Here is a 25,153-nt window from a genome sequence, read left to right on the forward strand (position 1 = left end):
GAAATAATAGCGCTCATAAAAGTAGATGCTGACACAGAGCTTCTTCAAAGGACAATAAAGACCACAGCATAAGCGTTTAATGCAGCGTGCACCGAGGCTGCTGTTGGCACTGGAGAAATTAAGCGTTTCTCCCCAGCTGCATGTCCACCCTCGCATATTCAACACCTTAAATCTATTATTAGCACTACAGCAGTGAAATGTTACTTTGTATAACTCATTGTATATTCATCAGCTACACAGGTGAATATCTCCTTCTCAGGCTACTTGAATCCATGTAGAGAGAGAGAGAGAGAGACTCGTACAAGCATCAAACAGACAGAGGTTCATTCCCTTTGTTGAAAAGTCCTTTGCATTTGCATTCCCACTGTATCTAAACCACAAAATGTGACTCAAGTGAATAAAATAGATCTCAGCCTGAGTGTTCTTGATCCAACTAGACAAATGACCAATAAGGCAAATTATTAATATCATTATTCATCTTCAACCTCTCCTCGGACTCTTCCGACAAACATCCACTGATGTGGTTAGTTTGAGACCGATCGCATTTCTGTCCGTTTGCTACCTCACTGTAGTGTCTCGCGATACTGTGTCACTGTGACAAAACAAATGTGTTTTAGTGCTTTGCAGATTGAAGGTGTGTTGCACGAGACAGTGGGTGAAACATAAATCTTTTTTTAATCACCATGTCTGCTGGCCACAGTGGTTTATTTTAAAAAGTGACTGCAGCACATCTCTCTGAAGGAGCTTCCTCTCGTGGCCACACAGAGGATTTCACTGAACAACCAGTTTGATCAAAGTAGTGATGTTACAGCATCAGAGGGCCGCGTGCTTGTGAAGTGCACTGTATGAACGGTTGAGTGTAAAGTGGGATTTGTTTCTTCTTGTGCAGCAGAGAGGAGGAGCTGTTGGGCCACAGTGGCACCAGGTGCTGATGGGTAATGAGCTGCCGTCAGGAGGAGTAGGTCAGGGGAAATGTCAGTCCAGTGACAGAACCGCATGCTAAAAACTAGGGCCAAGTGATTTTAGGAAATAATCACCCCTTATAAAGAATGAAAGAGAAATTTGAATTTGACTTGAACGCAAAAATATCAATATCGCCAGCATTGGCCCTTAAAAATAGATTTTTGTGTTTGGGCCCTTCTTCAAGATGGGTCCTTATGGTCCCACCACTCCAGTTCATAGTGCTGCCTATAGTGTTAATGTATGGAATTTTACAATTTATTTAATTATCACAATATAATTGTCACGCAACAGAACATGGCACTTTCTGGGGCCTTCTCAATGACAAGACAGTTGCCCACTTGCCGTTTGTGGCAGGAACACAGGTCTCAGATATTAATAATAATAATGATAATAATAATAATACATTTCATTTATAGATGACTTCATATGATCAAGATCTGATTTGCTTTTAGAAAAAAAAAAGCGAAATACGCGATGCTCGCAGACCAGAGGAGTGACGTCACGTCAGGAGCGCACGGACCAGAGACGTTGGTGCGCGCGTAAAATGGCTCGCTCCGCCCGCTGCCCAGCCGCCGCCCCCTCCGCCACATAAGCTGGCGCAAAGCTCGTTAAGCCCCCCACTCTGATCTGTGACTCACGGGCCGAGATGAGCTACGCGGACCGCTACACCTCGTCCTCCTACCGGAAGATCTTCGGCGACTCGCCCCGGTTCCCCGCCTCGCCGTCGCGCTCGGGCAGCGCGTCTCCCCGCTACTCCACGGCGCTCAGGTCCACGGCCGCGTCCCGCAACAGCGCGTCGTCCCTCGGCATGTACCGCCGGGCGGGACGGTCCGCCAGCTCCTTCTCGCCGGTGCCGACCGACTCCCTCGACTTGTCCCAGACCTCCGTCGTCAACAACGAATTCAAAGTCATTCGCACTAACGAGAAGGAGCAGCTGCAGGTAGCCTATGGACATAGGGGTGACACAAAGGATGAATTTATAATTGTGCAGCTATAAGGTTGTTGTTCTTTGGTTGTTCAAACTTTCGTGTTTAATATTCGCCCTATACATGAACTGAGCCTAGGGAATAAAATGACTTAGGTCTCAGTCTTTGACCATCAGGCCATGTCGTAATTTTACATTTCCCTACGTGTATAGGACTAAATCAGTCTATATTAGCCTAAATCCAAACTAGTATTGGGCTCATAGTTTCCTAATTCTGAACTTTATGAAGCCCTTGATCACTCCAACTCTTTAAAATCATTCAGACATATTTATCATAGTGAAAGTACCGACCATTATATTTATAACTCAAACGTGACCTGGCCTTTTGAGCACTGATTTGATTATCAATCCCCCTCAATCTGATACTTTTTTTTTTTTATTGGACAGAAATTAGTACACTATTATGCATTTTTAGGTGCAACTGTAAACCGTAACGAAACCAGACCAGTAATCTGACTAAACAATCTGAACTCAGGTTCCAACGACTTGTCTGCTCTGGACCGTTTCACTGTATCACAGTCGGTAGCGTCGCTTTGTTGTAGCTGTTCAAATTTCCCATGATTCTTTGTGGCTTTTTAAGATTTCTCGTCTGTGTTGGTTTAAGAGTTGAGCCTGACGGGGTCAGCGTCCTGACACCAACTATTATATCCATGTTAGAGAGGCAGAAGATGTCAGCTAATGTCAAGATGTTAGTCTTAGCAACATTTCAAGGTGGAAATATGTCAGTGTTGTACTTACAGATAGTCCGGGATGTAATACCAAGTTTAGTTTTAAGTGAATCAGCACTTCTGGTTGGCCGCCCACATGATAAACAAGCATTTATACTTTTTCCACAGGGTCTGAACGACCGCTTCGCCATGTTCATTGACAAAGTGCGTCACCTGGAGCAGCAGAACAAAGTGCTGGAGACGGAGCTGGTGACCCTGCGGCAGAAGCAGAACGAGCCGTCCCGCATCGCTCATCTGTACCAGCAGGAGATGAGGGACCTGAGGTCCCAGCTGGAGGAGCTGAGCAGGGACAGGAACCACATCCTGATCGAGAGGAACAACATAGAGGACGAGCTGCAGGTAAGACCACAGGGTAGTTTTGAAAAGGATGGGGAGTGTGTGAGGAGTTTTTCTTTCTTCAATTATTTTTCCTGTTTGCGTTTTAACTGCTACAAACTTCAGTTTCCACTTAAAAATGTCATCTTCACCATCATCTCATTTCTCCAATTTACAAAGTAAGCTGTGAAGTTAGTGTGCGATTGTTCTTTGTATTGTATTGTATTTAAAACCTTACTTGCCCATTAACTCACCTCGCTCACCCTTCATGTCACTTTTCAGAAGCTCAGTGTGAAGTATGACGAGGAGGTGAACGCGCGGGAGGAAGCAGAGCAGACCTTGAAGTCTTTCAGGAAGGACGTGGACGATGCTGCTGTCATTCGCCTGGACCTGGAGCGCCGGGTGGAGTCGCTGACCGACGAGATCACCTTCCTGAGGAAGGTGCACGACGAGGAGATCCAGGAGCTGAGCAGCTTGATGGAGGTGCAGCAGGTCTCCGTGGAGCTCGAGCTCGCCAAACCGGACCTCACCTCGGCCCTGAAGGAGATCCGCAACCAGTACGAGTCCATCGCCTCCAGAAACCTGCAGTCGGCCGAAGAGTGGTACAAGAGCAAGTTTGCCAGCCTCAGTGAGCAGGCGACCAGGAGCAACGAGGCCATGAGGGCCACCAGGGAGGAGATCAACGAGTTCAGGAGGCAGCTGCAGTCCAAGACCATCGAGATCGAGACCCTGAGGGGCACCAACGAGTCTCAGGAGAGGCAGATCTCAGAGATGGAGGACGCACACAACGCTGAAGTCGCATCCATGCAGGCATGTAGTCATAGTCTTTAAAAAGTACCGTCGACATTCGGGGCGTTTTCAATCCTTTCTCTCATCAAGTTATTTTGATATTCAAGGTATTAAGTTATTATTAACTCCTTAAAAAGGTACAACTGCTTATGAACTTCCCACAAGTAACTATACTCTAACTGCAGTAACGGTCTCAAAACCTTTTGTCCTCTATTCTGATAATTATCAGACTACAGAGCTCTTTCATAGGACACCTCTCTAAACATTAGTAATGTGCAGACTTGTGACACTAAAGCCTTGGAAAAAAAAGAAAGTGAATTGCTCTCAGTTGTCAGACCCGGTCGCCTGCTGCCACGCGGTGCGGAGGTCAGTTCTGTCTGTAGACTAATAGGATTGGAAGTGAGCAGATCTCATGATCTTGAGTTATGTCAGAGATAAGTCATCAGTCTCAGCGGGACTCGCTAGCAACCTCACGTGAAGACATTTCCATAAGTCGATGCTGTTCCTGGCCAAATTTTTTTAATTATTATTACGTATCACTGCTTTGCGGCGCTAGTTGGCAGATTTTATTGCCTTTGAGCACAGCTGATCCCTCCTTTTCCATCTTTATGCCAAGCTAAGATAAGCTAACTGGCTATAGATAGATAACAAAAAAGAGAGAAACTGTATTTTCCAAAAGCAGGTTGAGATTAATCAATTAGCAAATCACCAATCACAATAGATTGAAAAGTATTGAAGAGTATTGGCAGCAATAGTTTGGTAAATGGACACTCTTGGCGATAAAGTAAATACACACACTACCCAAATTGTGAACTATTCCTTTTACTGTAAACAAGGGAAACTGCAAATTCACTGGGAAAATAAAAGCAGCAAGGCTTCCCACCCAAAAGGTAATTTATATTTAAGTGTCAAAATTAAAGTTATGGCTTTCTCCTCAAAGTTTGATGACTCACCTTATTCAGGTTCAAGGTCTGAAGTCAAGTGATCGTGCGTGTCAATCAGATTAACCTCTGACCTGCTAATTGGATACACAGAGGCCATCTGCTTTCACTGGCTGTTTAGAGAAGGTAAAGCTCCAAAAGGTTATTTTATTCCTCTGCAGGAAATAGGACTTTGTGCCACAGAAAAAACAAATGCGTTTGTATAGATTAAGAACAGTCTTATGTACATGAGTGATCATATGTCTGCCTTTCTTCTTTCCGTTGTAACAGGACACTATTGGCCACCTGGATACTGAGCTGAGGAACCTGAAGGGCGAGATGGCCCAGCACCTGAGAGAGTATCAGGACCTGCTCAATGTCAAGATGGCCCTGGACATAGAAATCGCTGCCTACAGGTGCTGAGTTGGTGAAAGGACAAAGCCAACAAGGGATGGCCCTCTCTCTGGACTAGAGGAGTCTTAAAGCATTGTTGGGGGCTGTAATGTGTCTGCGTGTCCACTCTGACTTTGTGTTTCTTTGTGTTTCTTTCGGTCCCACAAGGAAGCTGCTGGAGGGAGAGGAGACTCACTTTAACTCAGGGGTGTCCTTCGGTGCTGCCGGCTACAACTACCAGCCCAGATCCTCCGCCGGCTCCTCCAGGAGCAGCCAGAGGGAGAAAGAAGGAGGCACGAAGGAGAGCTTCAAGGAGATCAGCGAGGACAAAGATCAAGCAGACATCAACTCCAACAACTGAAGACACACAGACAGGGAATTCTGGAATGTGAGAAGAGATATACATTTTACGTATAGTGAGTTGACAGTAACATACTGAGGGAACAAGTGATACAAATGTTGAGGAATTAGAGATGTAAGTCAGTACTTTGGGTGATAATCAATAAGAAAAATACACATTTTTGAAATCTTTCCTGGGGCATAGGTCTCAGTACTGAGATGATCTTTGAACCCAAACTGATCAAACTTTCTTGAAATTAGTATTTCGTCGCTTGTTATGTTGCAAATCTGCCACGTAATAAATAAAAAGAAGCCAACCTGGATCAAATCTGTTGTAAAGGTCTCCATAGATTAACATGTAGAATTGTTGGATGTGTATATCCAATGTGGATGAATTCCCATTTTGCTGCCGACACCTGTGACAGGGAATAAAATGCCCAGATGGAGACTTTGTTAAGAGACTAAATGTTAGTATAGTTCCACTTCTGTTGTTGCAGTGTTTTCAGTTTAAAAGCCTCTTGGGCACATAGGGGTGTAAAGAAGAGGATCATGTCTGGTGGCTTTTTTATTTGCTCTACTGTGTTTTGTTTTATGACATTACTAAGTGTAGATACAGAACATAGTTAGTGTTGCAGATACTGTGAATAGTTTGGTACAATGTTCACGACCACTTCAGTGGGAAAACTGGATAATCATATACCTTTGTTGCAGTTGCACTGAATAATGAAATTAATAAAATAACACTGCTAACAAACTGTTTCCCCTGCTTTTATATCCTAGTCAACATATTCACAAATACAGGAGGAGGTTCCATCAAAGCTTCTTGGTTAGATGTCAATCTTCACTAGTTAAAACCACACTGGGAAAGAGATTCAGCGTAATAACAATCTGCAGAATTCATTCAGGATGGCAAGATATTTACACAGCTAAATAATAAATGATCACAGGCTTTATATTCTCTAACAATCAAGGAGGAACCATCCACCCACCACGAAAACTAAAGAGCCAGTCAGTGAGCCCACAAATAGACAATATGACCATAAAGTGACAAACCAACATAACATGACCACTAAGAGAAACAAAAAATTTGGATTTCCATGCAGAGGCATGTGGGTGGTGGCCTTTACAATGTCTGTGTTCATTGATTCAAATATTTCAAGTTTAATCCACAACCTATAAGCAATGCACAGGTTTTTATTGTCAAGGACCACGGCTTTAAATTTGAGCCCCCCTCCCTCCATATTCCAGTTAAACCAACTCCTGCAAACATGGACAAATTAATTAGGAAACCTTGTTCAGTTGTGCATCAATTTATTAATTCAAACAAAAGTAGGAAAGCAAATTTTAACAAAAACCTATCAAATCCATCTGTAAACAAACACCCTTTAAATAACTGTGTTAGTGCTCTGATGAGTCACTTTATTAATTTACATCAGTAGACAGTTTATATAAAAGTTAACAGCTTAAATCAAATGTGTAAATCAACAAGAAGCTGGAAAATATGCCCTGTAGATCTCAGCTCTAAATATCAAAATACACACACACACACACACAAACCTTTGGTAGTAGTAGTTCTCTTGTTTCAAGCCCTTTGAATCAGAGGTATCATTTTGAAATCACAGTCGACCCTCAAAGTCATTAAATACCAAAAAAGGTGAGATTCCCTGAAAATCCCTGGATTCCAAAAAGAGAGGCAACCTACACTGATGCAGCTTATATCGGCTTCACAGGCCCCATCTCAAATTTAGTTTCCACTAACAGTAAAGTCCAGTTTTAAAATTCACGTTCTGTAGAGTGGAAGCACAAAGTCATGTTTACATACTGGCACTAAAAAATCCAATGTATGTACCCGTCATTTTGAGAGATGAACATTTGATGCTTCAGTGTGGAATTTTAAAGAACAGTTAGCATCTTCTTCATCCCTGACTGTTCAATAAAGAAAACCACATTAAGAGTTCTTTGATTTTACGCAAAGATTCGACTGAAGATAAAGGCCAAGAGGAGAGTTCACCCCCCCTTCAGGAATGAACTCGTGGTCAGGAGTGGGAGGGCAGGACCAGGCCAAAGTGCAGCACCAACAGACCGTCCTGGAGCAAAATAGAAACAAGGCCTTCTGATGAAATCTCCCGTTACTACAGCTCAAAGTGGTTTGTTCCCGTGTGTGATTCTGGTGCGTACCTGCAGCGCCTCTTCGCCCACAGAGCTCTGCACGTCTTTGAGAGACTGGTAGTGATCGAGGAGGTGATCTCCACAAACCACATCCACCTGCAGGACAATCAAGACCAGGCCTGTTAGCCCTCGAGAGAACTCTGTTTTAGATGATTTAAAACTCACAACTCTTTACATGTCTGGAGGGGAAATTTATGAATAAACTAACCAAAACAATTCACATACAGGAAAATACCATGGATACATAAGTAACTGGATGGAGATGATGGAGTAATTTAAAACTGCTACTCAAGTGTTTGAGCAATGTAAGAAATTAAAGGTAAGAGTTATATAACTCCTGTGACCTCTGCTACAATGAATGACCCTGGGTTCATCTTCCCCTCTTCCTCTCCAGGTTTGTCCAGACAGGTGAGGGCGGCGAAGCCAGGAAATCAGTATAAGCCGCTAATCCTCATCCACGTGTTACTAAATACAAAATAGTCCAACTCGTGAACTGTGCCTCTGTCAAACAGATCACACCTGAATGGTTCAGTTCGTCTGTGCTCTGAGGAAAGGAGGACACTCCTAAACCTAACATTTGTGATCATGGGCCTTCTCTTACCCCTGCTCTGAGACAGACATATAGTATCACTGCACTAACAATTTGATTGTAATCAGATTACGTTTGTTCTTAAAGAGTGTCTGTTGTCCTTCAGATGTAGACCGCCTGCTGAGTTTTTTGACTCTTCTATGTTGGGCTCTTGTTTTTAAATTCAGACTTTGTTTCGTCTCCCCTCTGCCGTTTTCACACAGTGTTTCAGTTTCTCTATCGATCTCTGTTCCCATCATGTAACCGTTTTGAAACGTTTTTATCACCGAGCTTATTTTCCATAATCGGCAACACCAGTTAACCAGCGTCCAAACGCGTGCAACCCTGGTCAGGGGCATCATGAAGCAAGGTCAGCTGACAAACGCTAACCCACACAGGTACTGGTCCTATGTGGATTTGTGGAGCATGAGTAACGCTGACTGTGCTACATCTTTCAGCAAGAGGATGACAAAGCTGATTTACACTTGGTACAGTGTTGCTCTAATTCACTGACAAACCAGTAAATCAATAAAATGAAGTACATTGCACAACTTCAGTTCAAAAGTTGAGCAGGACAAACGTCCTGCTCAACTTTTGAACACTTATCCGAAGCCACTGTGCTATTTTGAACCTGCTCACTGTGCACACCTACACTTAAGTGCAACGCCAGCTGCCTTTTGATGTCCTGCATCCAAGTTTGTCTGAAGCAACGATCAGGATCAACGCTGCGGTCATGTCACTGTGTTGACTGATTAGCTGTAAGCCCGATGGACTCACCTGGCAGGTTGGGCTTAGCTCCATCTTCCTCCTGATGAACAACTCCACGTGGCGGACAGTGGCCTCACCAGACACACGAACGTACCGCCTCTCTAACGGCTATACGTGAAACAGGGTCAGAGGAACATACTGTGTAAAAAAGTCTTTCAGAGGAGGGTCATTCATTAAAAAAGAACACTACAGGAAATAAAAAGGTAGTATTAGAGCCATGTCATTAAAATATATAATTTTAGCATCACTAACCACCCTTGATTCTATCCAACGGGCCTTGAAGTGACAGAATGGCTTGATCAGATATTGTACTGCTGCTTGATCCTATTGAGTAATCAGACTTGGGTGCAGCAGCTTACATTGCATTCAAGTTGTGTCAGAATAATCTGAAAAATTAGTTTGCATCTGGGAAAATTCACGTGAACGCGACCTCAAGTCAGGACAAATACTCGGAAAGTCAGCAAAAATTATAGTACACGAGTTGCCATTTCATACACTAAGAAACATGGCAAAGAAAGTGTTTGGTTGATGATAAGAAATTTTTGATTGATGGTGCATATTTTCATCTTCAATATAATCTTTTTGCTAATATTTAGTTTGCATTATGGTATTAAGTTGTAATGTTATAGTTGCTGTCCATGTAGAATGAGCTTATTATTTATGTGGCTGTCACAGCTGATACTTTTTCATTGCTCTTTGTTATTATGCAAATACTGAACAAATGTGTCGAGGTAAGGTTTAAATAAAACACATTTTGTTTACAGCGCCCATGTTTTTAACCCCATTCGACTTCAAAGTACACGAACAAAACAAAGTTACAACACCGACTTCACACCTCAAGAAACGGGACAAGAACACCACAACCTTTACTAGGTGCGCTTTGCCGTGTCCTCACTTTTTCTCTTTCAGTTCACAGTTCATTACTATCAAATGACACCTGATGAATATTGATGATATAAAATTGAGGTTGTTACCTTATAGTCAATAATGCCCTCTTCAGCCCTGAAAACAAAACATGAGTCAATGTCAGTATATCTTTTTTTCGACTGAGCAAGCACTCAGTGTACGACAACCGCGCCATCTGGTGACCAGTCTGAGTAACTGCGCGGCAAAGTGGTCGTCCCCGTTTACTCAAAGGTGATTCCCACCACTTCCACGACCAAGTCCAACGACTGCCGTGGAAATACAGTAAACTAAAGATATTTTTTCCACAAACAATATTCTGTTTCAGAGCACCAGAGTCTGAACCTTCTCTGTTTTATCCTGACAGCAAGTGTGGGTAATAAACTCAATGAAACATCTCCCTAGTGAGGGGATGAATGTTATGTGAGACCTTTAAATTAAATATAAATGTGCTGAATGTATACAGTTCCAGGATCCTTACCCTACAAACTCCAGCATCACAGAAACGTCCAGCTCGGGGGGAATGGTGAACACAGTCTGAGGAGCGTTATCCTTCTTCTGCCTCCTTAACACAACGGGACTCGGAGAAGAGATCACCACTGCAAAGGACGGAGGATAAAATGACACGTCAAGCATTTGGCGACTGGCCAGGGGGGGGGGGGGGGGCAAGAAGAAACCTCAACAAGACGTAGAAAATTCTTCAGTCTCTGATCTAAAAAATGATTCAGGGTCAAACTATTTACTCTTTACATCAAACAGTCTTGGTGTGGGTCTAGACCCACTCAATTAAGTCATATTTTTAGTTACAACTACAAACATTTACATCACTGCAATCTTTCTGACCCCTTTGTGACACTTTCTCCTCTGACATATACTAATATAAGTTAAGTGCTGCAAAGTTGTTCTCCGACTTGAAGGACCTTTGTTCCCCACTGATCAGTCTGATAAAACAAAGGTACCTCTAAAGTAAACTGTGGATTTACAGTGCAATTCATTTTAACAAATACTACGATCACCCATCAACACAACATTACATTTAACATTGCCACATTGTTCACTTGAAACTCTTAATGCAAAAGTGTTAAACCTGATTTTGGCACCTCCAGTCCTCTCTCTTTGTAGAAGTTACACATTTGTTCTCGTTCCACTGTATACAAAAAAGCACATCAATTACATTAAATACATCTTAAAATACATAAATACAAAACTTAGTCCAGTCATCTGCAATATCATTAAAATGTTTCAAGATTCAAAAATGCATGAGATGATTTTTTAAGTTTGTACATTTATAAATATTGAATGAAACATAAACGCCAGTCTCAAGAACCGTGGCAGGGGAGGAATTTCCCAACATCGAAATGATCCCAAACACACAGTAAATATCAAACGAGTTTTTAAATTAGAAAAAGGTTCAAACTATTTGAAAAAGTGTGTCCCTAACTTATTAGGGAGTATTTTTAAGTGAACAGAATAATCTCTGAAGAACACAACATTTCTCCACAGATGTGTCATGGCCAGAAAAAATAAAGGCGGACACACAAAACATTGAAAGAATTTTTAAAAATCAAATCTTGTTAATGAAGGGACTTTTGTTGCAGATGTTTACAATGTATGGATCTTTCATTATAGTTTAATTAATCAAACATCTCTGGTTGTCAAACTAATTCAATGGGTTTTATTGTACACTAAATATGTACTTACACTCCTCCAGGAAGGGAACCATTTTGTAAACAATATCCTGCAGTTGTCTGTCAGGCCTGCAGTAGGAAAAAAAAGGGTTTGAGACAGTATAGACCACTTTCTTTCAGATCTGAGTGGCAGCAGATTCCCAGTCTTCATAACATTCATTTCAAACCGTTTGAAAATCAGAATTTCAGTGGCTTGCCAACCCTATTCTCTCTGACTGACTTCAATTGAACTGTCAAAAACTCGTCTGAAGGCCACTGAAGTCATCAGAAGTTGGTACAAATCATCAAGGGTGAGCGGACCTACCTGATGTTGTAAATGGGTTGTGTTTGGTGGACAACAATGCTGCATGTGGGACACCTGTTGCTGTAGAAGAAGTGCTTCACGATGCAGCTTTTGCAAACTGGGAGAGGGTTAAAAAAAAACACATCACAATATAAAGTGACACAACCAGATTAATATGGACTTTCGATAAAGAGATGCATATTTGCATAATCTGGCAATTTGCTTCAATTTGTTAAAGACTCAAAACAAGCAATGAGTCGGATGTTTTACAGTAGAATATGACACTTGGCTGGACTGTCAAGGAAAGAAAGGTTGTTTTTTTTAAATCATATCTTTGGCTTTCTTATACTACATTTTTTGTATTAATAACTGGCCAATGTAGATACAAATTTATCAGTAATAAGATGATATAAAATGATGATATATACTGTATATGTCCAAACTTAGCCAGAGTCTAACTATGGTCTTGTTGAACTCTGGCATAGTTTGGACATCATGGCCAATGAAGTTAAGATTTCCAAAAGCGATACCAAATGAGTGCCTGCACGTTTGCGATGAAGAAATGAATGTCCAGTTGATTTGAAAGTCAGCCATCAGGGGGGAGCTGAAGGACGCGTCTGTGGGCACTTACATGTGTGCAGGCACTCAGTGATGGTGGTGGCATCGATGAGGAAGCCGCAGCACAGCGCACAGCGGATGTACGGATAGAACTGGTTGAGGGGGAGCTGGGGCTGCGGAGAGGAGGACGTTCAGTTAGAAATTCGACAGCGTCACGTGGTTTCACGTCTGCCTTTAAAAGAACTTCCGGCACGGTGTGTTTCACTTCATTAGGGAATACATTAACTTTTTTTTAAAAATTGATTGCCAGTATTCACTGTATTCATTCACTTCGTAATCGATAAAGTAAAACAAAGGAAAGTCACACGAACAAATGAATTGTCCCTGAACGCACCTCGTCGTCCGAATCGCTCTCTGACAAGTTCGTCGACCCCTCATGACTCCTGCGACCACACGGAGGCGATGACATTCCCAACAACACTTCGCACGACTCCCTTTTTCCTCTTCTGTCAGGAGAACAAAACGGGAAACGTTTTCTTTGAGAGAACAACGCTCGTGCCTTTGGACGTTGACGATGTGTTCCACTCGCTGTCGGTGACTTGTGGTGAATTAGCTCCGCTCGGCTACCTGACTACCTGTTAGCATACTTTACAAACTACAACACGGAAAACATGAGCATGTTAGCGCGCGTTGCTGCCGTTAAAGCTCAGTCCGTGCTAACGTGACAGAAACAAATCACTTCAAACCGAAATGAAATGTTTATTTTTGCTTTTATCTACTTTTGTTGTATCCTCCACGCTCACGTTAGCGACTCGATTTCCCTCGCTCGCGCTACGCGGAAACAACAATACGACATCCGGTCCGGGTCCTTCAGAATAAAGGTGACTTTACCTAAATAAATAAATTAAATTAAAATAAATATCTAAACACAGTACACCCACACTTTTATATCCACGTTGTCATTTAATTAGTATGTTGTGGAACTCTAAAACTGTTCAAGCCTTCAATACGAATAAAATCGAGAAACAATATTTAAGAATGTCGTTTAGCAATATGGTGGATTTAATTTGACAAAATTGCACGAATCACAGAATGAGGGGACTCTACTGGAATTCGACCTGCCGTATCAAATACAGCAAAATATAATTCCACACACACGCTCTACAGATGCTCTTACATTTATTTTTTGAGGACACCATGACGTGTTTTCCGGAAAGAGTGACGCATGGAGAAGATGGTTGTGTTTTGATTTTTACCAGCAGGGGGCGCTCAAAGTGTATATAAAATAGAGAAATGGAATGGTTTGACAGTTTTTACAGTTTTAGTAGAAGACTGCTGTTAGAAATGAATGAGATCCCTTTGGGACAGAGTGAACAGATGGTGTAAACATCACCCTTCCGTTTTCTTTGCATCACATGTTAAATTGGGGAGTTCAGAGATGAGCTCGGATCTACAGACACTATTCAAATCATGTTTAAGTGCAAAATTTTGTGTATTTATTTTTTTCATTTTGAACTTGTTTGAGCTCCAATATTAGGTGAGGGAAACAAGTCCTGTCCTGCACCTTCCACAAAGCACCGGCAGCATTTCACCGTCCTTCACCTATATGCCTGCTGTGCATGACGTTGCACCAGATCAACCTCTGTTTGTGTGTGTGTGTGTGTGTGTGTGTGTGTGTGTGTGTGTGTGTGTGTGTGTGTGTGAGAGAGAGAGAGAGAGGATAATGTGGCCTGTCCTGTTTAGCAGTAGCACCTTATATCTCTGAGGAGCATCAGCGGGTGCGAGCAGCCGACAGATTTATAACTACGCAGCAGGCTGCAGCTGTATAGACATGGAGAAAATGTTCCTCATGGGAGTTTAAATGTTCCTTGTACGGCAGGACAGAAGGACAACGTTTGTCTTTTTGCTGCTTAATAGAGGCCAGATTTGCTTTCTATCAATACTGTAAACTGACTGAATCCATTCATAATGAGTGTGTTTATCTCCTAAAAATCCCCCTCTTGGTATAATCAGCCTGTTTGTGTGCTGAACCATAAGTGCTTGCTGATATCTGGGGCTTTTTATGATCAAATGGTTAAATGTTTTTTGAGGTTTTTTTCCGAAGAACTGTGGACTACTTTCTATCTGCCAAAGGACGCCTGTAGGAACATACAGTTGAACACATCCCCATTAGTAGGGCTGTTCGCTTTTCAAGTGACCCATGTGTCTCCACAGGTGATGCAGTTAAGTCATCGTCAGTAATGTGACATCGGCTTACCCCAAACCTTTCGTAACACAATCACTGTGTTCTTGTGTAAACATCCTAGTGTCTTGATAGACCAGGGGATTTCCACACATCTGCTCATTGTGTGTGAGTCTTGTATTGTGGTGCACATTTTTGCAGTCATGTGCATCCTCATGTCACCATGATCACTGATGTTGCTCTCACAGAAGATGTAACTTGATTTAGTCTCATGCACAAGAAATACCTTCAGAGACAGTTTGAGCAGATTACGTCTCTGGAAGAGCAGCATTCGGGATGTGTAGTGTACATGGCTGACTTTTTTAATTCCAACACTTTACCTGACAACGTGTCTGTTTTCACTGGTGAGCTCGCAGTTTTACAGGCCGCGGGGTGTGCTGAGGCGGTTGAACCTCCCTAACCTCACCTCATTCAAAATTTTGAATATGGGACCGTGTTGTTAAGACTTTTGAGGGAAACATATTTGCTTATAAAATTGCTCAAGAGCCTCTTTCAAATGAATCTATTGATCTGAAGATTTTTTGGTCTGGTAAGCCTGTGCTTCAGTGTTTGCGAGAAGAAGGAAGATAAAGAGTTGAGAGAGTACAACGAAGAGAAGGGGTGGCTGATAAAAGCAAAAGGATGACCTGAGGAAAAGTCCAGGGAACGCCAACGTCATTTGGATTCATCCTGTGGGATCCATGAATATATTCCCAGCATTTAATGGAAATCCAATTTCAATTTGAACCTAAGTGAAAGACCGACAAACTGACCAACCAACAGGCAAACACTGCCATCCCTAAAGGCTAATAAGTAGGCTATTAAAATAGAAAACAGAATTTTACTGAACACAGAGGGCAGCGTTTATGGCTGGAAACATACCGCCTGCTGAATTTCATCAGAAGAAGGGAAACAGCAACCTTTTTTTTTGATTTAGGACTTTTTGGCACAGTTTTTTTTTATAATAATAGGGCTAATATAATAATAATAGGATAATTGATAGGGCAGTGGCGTAACTGTACAAATAAACAGTTTTTAAGTAGCAACATGTAAAAAACTTGAAAGAAAAAAAAGACTTGAATCCAAATGACCCTAACAAAACACTAGATATATTTATTTTCATAAGTCAGCGGATTTAAAAAGCATTTACAATTTACACAGTGCTCATACTATGTTCCATGGTACACATAGAGAATGGTGTTCGTGGGGCACCCCCTCAGTCAGACAAGAAACCAGCTCATACAGGTTCTTCATATCAGTGCAGTGTGTCTATTTATATCACCACAGTACAGAACAGTTCTTAGACATGAATGAATGCTCGGTTCATTTCAGTCTCATTGGCATCGATGGCATCCAATGGTTTGACAAATGTCAAAGTGTTTTAGCTGACATACTAAATAGCCTTTATTGACAGCCAGATAAGATTCAAAACATTTCTTTAAAATAACTTGAAAACCATGTATATATTTTATATGTGTAATTTTTGAGGTGAGGTCACCTCTGACCTTTTCATTGTAGTTGAACAAGCATGCGAGTAATTGTCTTTAATATCAGCTCCCACATGATTCAACTGTTTTGTCTTTAGGGCGTCACTCGCTTCCTTCAGCTTGGCAACACACTGTGGGATGGAGCCGATTGATTGTGACACAATGAAAGATTACGGCACAGCCAAAACACTCACACACACCACTGAATCTTGTTGAGTTTGCAATGGTCCTGTTTCGCTTAATTATGTCTGGTCATTTTGATTGTAAAAGAGGTCAACATCTCTCATTCCTCATCAAATCTAGGGCAAAGGTGGTTCTGATGTCTTCGAAGCTGGTGCTGTCTGGTGGTTGAGTCTTCCTCTTTCCAAGACCAAGACACATCATATTCATGTGGAGCTGAATATAATTATGGGGCAAACTGAAAAAAAAAACCCTGTCATGTCTCAGAGGCAGAGCTGCTCTGGAGGCAGAAATAATCTAATTAGCAGAGTTACAGAAGTGACACTACACATCCAACATTCCCAAAATGCTGTTTGTGTGGATTAGAAGGACATTTTCTAAAGCTGTTAGTACATTATCTGACTCCACTCGCCCCTTGAATACAGTGGCAGGAAAAAAGTAAGTGAACCATTTGGAATCACTTGCATTTACATGCAGTACAATGCTGCGAGGAAAGTACACGTCATTGTAAGTAAATAACCATTAAACAAACGCATGGCTCCACACAGGAGGGCCAGGAGGGCCAACTCCTCATGTCCGTTTACCTACACCTTAAAAAATAAGGGACACTCCTTCAATGATAACAATCAACATATTTTAGACGCCTCAGGTGAAAACTGATGGTTGTTAACACTTCGACTCCAACAGCTGTAACAACTGTTGTTACAACTGTTGTAACAACAGCTGTAACAACTGTTGTTACAACAGCCAGGGGCACCAACGAACCAAGTGACGTCTGATACCCCCCCCCCCCGGGTCAGATACCTGGGGTCAGTCAGTCAGTCAAAACTGAACACGCCTCTTGGACGAGAGGTGAACCGTCTTCCAGTGTCTACAACCAGATCCCACGGATAACCATGACCTGGATGACTGTCAATCTTTGCAGATAAAAAAAAAAAAAAAGTTTCATCCCGACAAACGAATAAAATTGAAAAAAACACGGCTCCCCTTAAGTCAAAGTCCGGCCAATGAAACAGTTTAAAGACTGCCACCAATACTCACATATAGTATAAACTGGAATTAGCTGGTTAACATCCATCTACCCAGTTTGAATTAGAATGCAGTGGCCTTCAGAGGATCTGCAGCTTTATTAAGGCACTTGTGCTTTAGCATAGCCTAGGTAGGGTACTGTAAATTGCAGTATGTAGGCTAGTAAGCCTTAATCTGGTTATCAGTGAAAAGTCTCTACCATTGTCCCATTAGATACTTTGGCTGGTAGGTTCTTTGGTTCAGTACTTACGAGTTATAACGTTTCTTCTTCCACGGTAGCTCTGCCTCAAAACATTGAACTCAAATGACAGTCTGCCGGGCAGTGAAAGAGGACCCTCGACAGGGACTCGTGTCGACTGAGGTGCTGCCGGACATACGTTCCCCCTCTCAGACCTCCAGGAGGCTTTGCCGCCGGTCGGAGGCTTGTGGCGGGCCAGGCTGGAGGCGACAGATGGGCTTGTTGCACATGGGGCAGACACTGCGGATCTCTAACCATTTTAGCAGACACCTGGGAAAAGTAGATGGACGAAACACCGGCTGTATTAGCATGTTTGGTCACCTCAAGTCCATGAAGTTACGTCTAGGTAGAAACTGGAAGGAATCGAGACATGAAACAGAAGTTTCTTTTCAGCGGTCGGTTAACGGTTTTAAAACAGGACTGATCCGACAAGACGTGCAGGATATTTAAACAGTTTACAGGTGCTGGAGATACAGATAGAGAAACATCAGTCAGAAATAAAAGCACACCAGTCTAAAAGACCTGCTGTCAGCGTCACACCTACGCCGCAGGGCAAAAACAGGTCTGAGTTGCACAGAGCTTGTTCCATTTCAAACGTGCAGGGACATATGTTGTCAGGAATTTGCTTGTCATTTTCCGAAGGGCACCCCTGGAAAACCTTCCCGGATGTCACTGCCTCTCTGACTGCATGAATGAATCAAGTCAGGAGTTCTTTTCATTTGACTGTGACTTATAAGTCCAGCTGTGTGTGTGTGTGTGTGTGTGTGTGTGTGTGTGTGTCAAGTCAGCTGTCCGAGCTTATGAAAGCAAAAATGTACAGTAGAACTTACTTCTTGTGAAAAGCATGCGAACATGGGCAAACCCCGAGCTCTTCCCTGCTGCGGAACTCGTCCAAACACACGGCACATGTTTGCTGAAAAGGGGGAAACGAGCAGTTAATAAATCAGGTCAGATGTAAATGTCCACTGCCAATTTCAAATATGGTAGTTTAAACAAAAAGAAAGATGAACTTCTGTTTTGTTGTTAGCCGTTTCTGTTTCTTCCCTATCTTTCCCCTGTTTCTGTTGTGCACAATACTACACTCAAGACAGTAGACTTGGTTTTTTTTAGGACACTCAAGCTAATCAAAATGTCAGACAGCAGTGGCTTAAGTTATTTATTAGCATTTCAGAGACAAAGGCCTGTGGCTGAAATAAAGACATATGACTTCCAACTGAGAATCGTCGCACATAATTTACTTAAAATTACATTTTCCACAGGGGCTGTATGGTGTGAACGAAAATGTCCGCAAATGCTCCAGACACTTTACGTAACGTTTCCTGCCAAAAGTTTGAATGAGCCCGCGTGAGAATACAGCAAGAAAATCTCTGGAAAATTCACAGCGAGCTAGTGGGCGTGTTGATGACTTTAAACAAAAACACTGCTTTCTTTGTATTCTCTACATTTTTGCCCAATTAGCCAGTTAGCATTGGTCTAGGAGCTCTGCTTCTTTCAACTGTTTCATAAAAGTCTTAGATCACATCGAATATGATCTGTATTGGACTTACACCAAGAAGGCTCAGTTTCTTCCCCGCTCCTTTCAAAACAACCTGTTGACGAGAATGGATTTGTCACAAAGTGCATGGAGTTCAAAAGACACGAAAAGGTGAATGATACACTCTGATATACTGTTGCTTGACAAACTGGAAGTGGACATACTACCTCATTGTAGCCATACTGTTCTCTTGCACCTTGTCGCCTCAGTCTGTAAAACACACCAAAAAAAAAATCATACTTTAGTTTGGACTCATAAAAATTCTATAATTTGCCTGATAGCTCCACATTTGTCTTCACCAGGACTTGTCTCGTCACGCCGCATAAATCAGCTGGAGTCGTGGAATTCACACAACGCCACATTCCAGCGAGAGCCTGTGCATCTGAGATCTGTAACACTTTCAGGAATACGTCCAAGTATGAGAAAATTCTGACTGAAATGACTCTTGTTAAGTTGAGCATTGTTGAAAGAATAAATCAATTAGTTTGGGTTAAGTGAACCACAAAATAATTTTTAAAATATAAAAATAGGGTTAGGGTTAACACCAAAGTCTTAGCTGATGTGCCTTAACCCAAGACCTGGGTGCGAACCCAACTCTACAAACCGTACTCCCAAATATGCAGAATATGTTTTTCGAATATCCGGCTGACAGAAAATACACTAGATGATTAAAGGACACCATCTCTGTTAGGGTTAAACAGGTTCTTCCAGAAGTCAACAGGAGTACACCGACTTAACCCTAGCAAGTCTGTCAGAGCCTGAAGCAGTGTTCACTTGAACTTTTATCCAGCAACAGATAGTGCACGTTGTTATGGCGCGAGAGGCCCCTGCATTGATGATGACCTACATCAGCACAGTGTGGCTCTTCACAATATTCAAACCCAGTCTATTAAGAGTTTTAAGAAGATTAGTGATGACGTGCACTCGTGAAACTGGCCCATGATACAACTTAGGAAATTTCAGCTGATATCAGCGAACCCATGTGAAAGACAGATCTGGCTGTGGTTGAATCATTCTCTCACTCCTAAGAAATTGAGACTTTTTTTTTAAAATTTTGTTTACATTGAGCAATCTGACCTTGTGTTATTTTCAGATTTACATTTTGGTTAGTAAGTTGGCTGTAAGCTAATGGCTACTAAAACTCAGGTGCAGTTGAAATCATATGGCATGTCAATTTAAAGTCATACAGCCTCTTGATGCTTCAGGCTTCGATGGTGATGCTTAATTATTGTTTCTATATGATAAGTTATAAAAAAATATATATTCTACAATTAAAATATACATATATAACATATAAAAAACATATGCAACTATCCTTAAATAGAGATGGGATGAGGGACAATAGAAACGACAAAGCAGTATTTAGGGAAGCTTCATTTCAGAAAAATAACTCGGCATTTCACTGAACGTTTGACAGACGAGTTGAACTAGAACAATGTCTCTAGGCAGAAGTGGATGACTTTATCTGATTTTAAGGAGCGTGCTGTTACTTGTCCAGTTTGCCATCCAACACTCGTGGAGGAGCTCCACCTCGGCCTCGTACCTGAAGAGATAGCAGCAGAAGATGAGGCTGAGCATGAGGACAAAGAGGCCGATGCTCAGGATGATGATGTAGATGTTGAGCGGCAGGTGGAAGAGCTCCTCGGATGTCATCTTGCAGTGGAGTTTGGAGTTCTGCAGTCCAACGTCACACAGACACCCTGAGAGGACGGGACACGGGGAAAAAGATGACGCAGGAGTATGAATACAGAGAGAGAAAAAGCAGTGTTTGACTGAAAGCCAGAAAAATTCAATCAATTCAAAAGGACATTTTGAATTATCTATTGAATATGCATATAAATCATTAAAAATAAATGAATGCATACATCATCATGATCATTTTAAAGTTCACTTCAAACTTCCCACAGAAACTGTGAGGATTTTATGAAAGGTTTGTATTGGTCAGTATGCAAAGTCTAATCCAACTGGGTCCTGAGTCGACTTTGTCTTCACACAAAGAACAAGGAGGTCATGAATGTAGCCCACTGTCGGTAGTAATGCAAAATACACATTCATGTTTTCAACTGCCTGTTGAAGATTTTTATACATGAAGAGCAACAGTCACACACGGCCACAGTCAGATAATTCAATTGAGAGGATTGTAGCCTTCATTATGAGGCATTTGGAGTCCCAGCAGAAATCACAAAGAAAGAACACATCACGCTTCACAGATGACAGAAGATTCTGGCATAAATCTTTAGGAAAAAATTCATAGGGATGTGGGTTTCCATGTTTTACGTCATTCTGAAAGACATGATTATTTAACTGTTTACATTAATCAAATGTGTAATGTGACAGGCATCACATTTAGCGACAGACACACAAGGAATCATCAGCCTACTCTGCAATCGCCCTCCGGCAGAGTATGGGAGCACCTTTAGTCAAAAAGTCTCACCGCTCAACTTAACCAGATGCAGCAGACAGCTGTTTTCAGCTAAATGGCTTTGATAGACTTTCTGTATATATACCTGCCCAGCAGAAGACAAAGTACGCAGTCTGCTGGTGAATACAGTGGGACATTTAGCATCTGTCTGATAGTCTGATACAGTATTTCCCTCAGGAGTTGGTTGAGGCTAAAAAAAACTAGCCCGTACATCAGCTAATTATTCAAACAATTGCTCAACTTCACTAGATGTGACACTTAACAAACATGTTTGCCATTAAAATCTTAAAAGCCAATTTGTGTTTATAGCCTTTTTGTGCGGCACCAGTGAGGACAAACATCGCTAGTGCAGGGTTGGCCGTGTAGCTCTGATCATCAAGATTAAAGAGAAATTACATGTCACTTGTTATCACCAGAATGAGGTCATCTATAACGGCCTGTCACTTTATGTACATTGTCATCTTTTTGTCCCCTTGGTGGGATATTAGCCCACATGCCATTGTTTTTGCATGGCCCACACCCGTCTTCATGACAAACATATGCCTAAGTGCATCGTCCTGTCAATGGCAATACCATTACCAGACAATGCCTTGGTCCACCTCCTGTGGCAAGGATGCGGAGTTGGATTTTAGGAGGTGCACGCGTGTGGCCGTATCTGTGTAACTTGTAAGGCCTGGCACAGTGGATCCACAGTGCATCTGAGAAGCCTCTGGTTTCACAGATGCACTGTAATACTGCTTTCACTTTCATGACATTCTTGAGCTGCACAAAGTTGTTGAAACTTGAGTGAAAGTTGAGTGCACGTGTAAAGGGTGGTGTGTAAGTAACAGTCATGGCAGAACCCAACTTATAATTTTGCTTTAACTAAAGAGGTGACTGAGAAATACATCCTTATACACACAGGAATGTGTCCCACTTGTGTTGCGGCTTGGCCTGAGAGCTGTACTAAGCCTGAGGGGCTAGAAAATGGCACTTTTCATTCCTTGAGATGCACGTCAGCTTTAAGCTGCACTGGTTAACTCTTTCTTCAGGACAAGTGCCACAACTCTTTCTGTGATTGTTGACGTCCTGGTGCAAAAGTCAACCTCTCCATGGACAACGGTCGTGGCAGTGGGGTGTAGTTTTGGTGTACAGTGGATGGGGGTGGGGAGATTTGGCTAAAGAAGTAGGCAGCTGTAATCTTAGCACGATGTTGGTGAATCATTGATAGTGAAGCACCGAAAGGTAGGCCACCGAGCAAATGTACAGTGTGAGCAAGGTTGTAGCTGAACACTGTTAAACAGGAATGGTAGCTTTGGTTTTGTGTTTCGGACAGATATCCAAAATGGTCCTCCCTCCATAGGATATTTTGGTTTGTAATATATTTTTGGTCATATTTTTGTCAAGTCAGTGGTAAAACATGATAAACACATGTAATGTGTAATCGTGGTTCTTCTAGGTCATACTCTAACTTTTTAGTTTCACAGTTTAAATTTCACATTAGAATTTAGGTATTCATTAATCACTTTGTAAGCTTGTGTGTAAAGTTGTAGCCTGTTTTCAAACTAATCTTAAAATGTCTTTGCTTGCCGGCGTGTCAGTCGGCTGCTACGAAACAGTGGAAGCTCTGGAATTACTTTTTATAAAGGTCATATAAAGGTATAAATTAATAAATAGGTGTTATTTAGTCTGTGGCTTCACATTTTGTAACCTTCCTGTATATTAAACAGCACTTTGATACAGTTACCAGGAAGTTGGCTTAATAATAATAATAATAATAATAATAATAAATTTAATTTATAGAGCACTGGGGTGTTTCCCACTTTAAATTTCCTGTGTAAATGTAAATTAGCAATTTACAATTGGAGGTTCAGTGTGTAATGTTGGTGGTGAAGACTGCAACCAATAATAATAATCACAATAATAAATTTCATTTAACCAACTGAACCCCCCCACAGAATGCTGGCCTCCAGGTGACATAAATACATCAAAGGCCCGCAGCGCTCGAGTCAATGTTTGGTTTGTCCCTCATAGGCTACTGTAGAAACACGACGGTCTGTGGAAGAGGACCTGCTCCCTATGTATAAGGGGTTCATTCTCAAGTTTAAGAATATACCGCACTTTCTTAGTTTCAACTGGTCATACACTTCATGAAAATAAAATTATGGATATAACATTCCACTTTTGCCAAAAGACCCCCACCCCTAAACCCTACACACTGGGACCTTGAAGTTTTAACTTGACCAAGTTTGAACTAGCAGAAAAGGCCTTCGCTGGCAACTTACCGTTACACCATTTGACAGGATGCATTAAATGTGCAGGTGTTCAGATGGCAAAGCCAGAAAAGGTCGCAGGGGTTTGTGACCTCTCCAATATCACAAATTCTGATTTTCCACAAAACTCTTCTTCTTTTTTTTTAGATAAAAGAGACTGAACCTTTGAAGTTCAAGTGATATATCTCCTTGTGGTCTGGAGTGAGCAGACCTGATGAGAGGGTCCAGCTCCTCAAGAGGACACCGAGCTGCTCAACTGAACAGTGATTATTCAGTCAGCAGTGGTGATGATGATGATGATAATGATGAGGATGATGATGATGATGACAATGTACTAAAGCAAACATCCACCTTGAGATTCTTGGACACCCCCTTCTGCAGGACAAAGAAACCCCGTCTTGGAGATTAACCTTGGAGGTGGAGGATGAAAAAGACACCAATGTCACTGACAACAACAAAAAAAAAGAGATGATTATCCTCCAACATCCAGGATGTGTCGGTCGTGAACCTCTGGCGGAGCACGCGCCACAGCTGCTCTGCTTTGTCTCCTCGTCAAAACATTGTTTCGAACGCGCCCCCTCCCCTCCCTCCCCTCCCTCCCTCCCCCCTCCCTTTCTCTTCCTCGCTCTCTTCCTCTGTCACTTTTTCCTTCTCTTGTTCAGATCTCCACGTCGCCAGCCGAGAGAAACCTGCCGTGGCCAAGTATGGAGGGACAAAGGGAAGGACATGGATGGGTTCCCCCCGGGCGGGTCGGCCCCGGTGACGGTCCTGTGGAGAGCAGCGGCAGCTCCTCGTCTCTTACCCCTCGTCTGACTTCCTGCGCCGCGCGAACACAGGACCGCGTTCGACCCACGCGAAGACAGTCCGGCCGAGGTTAATTCCGAGCCAGGCTTCGCTCCTCTCTCTTCTGTGCCGTGTCTTCCTCTCACGGTCGCTGTCCTCATCTCCTCTTCCTCGTCTCGCCTTCTGCTCAGTTTGTAAACAGATCCGCGCTCATGTGATTCGCTGTCTGCATCACAGCTCTGCCTCTCACCGCCCCCTCCTTCCTTCCTCCTCCCTCCTTCCTTCCTCCTCCCTCCTTCCTTCTCCCCTCCTTCCTTCCTCCTCCCTCCTTCCTTCTCCCCTCCTCCCTCCTTCCTCCCTCCTCTCCTTCCTCCTCCCTCCTTCCTCCTCCCTCCTTCCTTCTCCCCTCCCTCCTCTCCTCCTCCCTCCTTCCTCCTCCCTCCTTCCTTCTCCCCTCTTTCCTCCTTCCTCCCTCCTCTCCTCCTCCCTCCTCCCCTTCCTCCTCCCTCCTTCCTTCTCCCCTCCTTCCTTCCTCCTCCCTCCTTCCTCCTCCCTCCTTCCTCCTCCCTCCTTCCTTCTCCCCTCCCTCCTCTCCTCCTCCCTCCTTCCTCCTCCCTCCTTCCTTCTCCCCTCTTTCC

At 42.6% G+C, this 25,153-nt stretch overlaps 3 protein-coding genes across 6 annotated transcripts; 1 reads left to right on the forward strand and 2 right to left on the reverse strand.

The window, feature by feature from the left end:
* The first annotated feature begins 1,463 nt into the window (after positions 1-1,463).
* Positions 1,464-6,177, forward strand: inaa (internexin neuronal intermediate filament protein, alpha a). Its single transcript, XM_035607069.2, has 5 exons — positions 1,464-1,903; positions 2,785-3,015; positions 3,274-3,801; positions 4,992-5,116; positions 5,262-6,177. Exons 1-5 carry the CDS (start codon positions 1,610-1,612, stop codon positions 5,452-5,454), a joined length of 1,371 nt encoding a protein of 456 aa, XP_035462962.1. The 5' UTR covers positions 1,464-1,609; the 3' UTR covers positions 5,455-6,177.
* A 549-nt stretch (positions 6,178-6,726) lies between these two features.
* On the reverse strand, positions 6,727-13,241 carry pcgf6 (polycomb group ring finger 6). 2 transcript variants are annotated; one of them, XM_035607073.2, is made up of 11 exons: positions 13,149-13,241; positions 12,764-12,875; positions 12,443-12,542; positions 11,833-11,929; positions 11,542-11,597; positions 10,928-10,987; positions 10,322-10,439; positions 9,912-9,939; positions 8,947-9,045; positions 7,611-7,697; positions 6,727-7,519 (listed from the first exon to the last, which is right to left on the reverse strand). In XM_035607073.2, exons 2-11 carry the CDS (start codon positions 12,836-12,838, stop codon positions 7,469-7,471), a joined length of 771 nt encoding a protein of 256 aa, XP_035462966.1. In that variant the 5' UTR covers positions 12,839-12,875; positions 13,149-13,241; the 3' UTR covers positions 6,727-7,468. The 2 variants fall into 2 exon arrangements, with proteins under 2 accessions (XP_035462966.1, XP_035462965.2); XM_035607072.2 differs by having other exon boundaries at positions 13,173-13,240.
* A 2,436-nt stretch (positions 13,242-15,677) lies between these two features.
* Positions 15,678-24,859, reverse strand: LOC118284297 (RING finger protein 122). 3 transcript variants are annotated; one of them, XM_035607074.2, is made up of 6 exons: positions 24,535-24,859; positions 20,602-20,758; positions 19,226-19,268; positions 19,072-19,113; positions 18,355-18,437; positions 15,678-17,794 (listed from the first exon to the last, which is right to left on the reverse strand). In XM_035607074.2, exons 1-6 carry the CDS (start codon positions 24,674-24,676, stop codon positions 17,674-17,676), a joined length of 588 nt encoding a protein of 195 aa, XP_035462967.1. In that variant the 5' UTR covers positions 24,677-24,859; the 3' UTR covers positions 15,678-17,673. The 3 variants fall into 3 exon arrangements, with proteins under 3 accessions (XP_035462967.1, XP_035462969.1, XP_035462968.1); XM_035607076.2 differs by having other exon boundaries at positions 24,084-24,680; XM_035607075.2 differs by having other exon boundaries at positions 23,745-24,680.
* Between the last annotated feature and the right edge of the window lie 294 nt (positions 24,860-25,153).

The sequence above is a fragment of the Scophthalmus maximus genome, chromosome 10, assembly GCF_022379125.1.
Source record: "Scophthalmus maximus strain ysfricsl-2021 chromosome 10, ASM2237912v1, whole genome shotgun sequence".
Classification (NCBI taxonomy): Eukaryota; Metazoa; Chordata; class Actinopteri; order Pleuronectiformes; family Scophthalmidae; genus Scophthalmus; species Scophthalmus maximus.

What these genes read in the sequence shown, in the direction of transcription:
- inaa (XM_035607069.2), top strand. Translation starts at nt 1,610, where the DNA reads ATGAGCTACGCGGACCGCTACACCTCGTCCTCCTACCGGAAGATCTTC. An exon ending in ACGAGAAGGAGCAGCTGCAG is followed by an intron (nt 1,904 to 2,784) that starts GTAGCCTATGGA and finishes CTTTTTCCACAG; the next exon opens with GGTCTGAACGACCGCTTCGC. An exon ending in ATAGAAATCGCTGCCTACAG is followed by an intron (nt 5,117 to 5,261) that starts GTGCTGAGTTGG and finishes CGGTCCCACAAG; the next exon opens with GAAGCTGCTGGAGGGAGAGG.
- pcgf6 (XM_035607072.2), bottom strand. Translation starts at nt 13,225, where the DNA reads ATGTCGTATTGTTGTTTCCGCGTAGCGCGAGCGAGGGAAATCGAGTCG. An exon ending in CACTGAGTGCCTGCACACAT is followed by an intron (nt 11,930 to 12,442) that starts GTAAGTGCCCAC and finishes ACCCTCTCCCAG; the next exon opens with TTTGCAAAAGCTGCATCGTG. An exon ending in AGGGCATTATTGACTATAAG is followed by an intron (nt 9,046 to 9,911) that starts GTAACAACCTCA and finishes TTTCACGTATAG; the next exon opens with CCGTTAGAGAGGCGGTACGT.
- LOC118284297 (XM_035607074.2), bottom strand. Translation starts at nt 24,676, where the DNA reads ATGAGGACAGCGACCGTGAGAGGAAGACACGGCACAGAAGAGAGAGGA. An exon ending in CGCAGGAAGTCAGACGAGGG is followed by an intron (nt 20,759 to 24,534) that starts GTAAGAGACGAG and finishes CCGTCCTCTCAG; the next exon opens with GGTGTCTGTGTGACGTTGGA. An exon ending in TCGCATGCTTTTCACAAGAA is followed by an intron (nt 17,795 to 18,354) that starts GTAAGTTCTACT and finishes TACTTTTCCCAG; the next exon opens with GTGTCTGCTAAAATGGTTAG.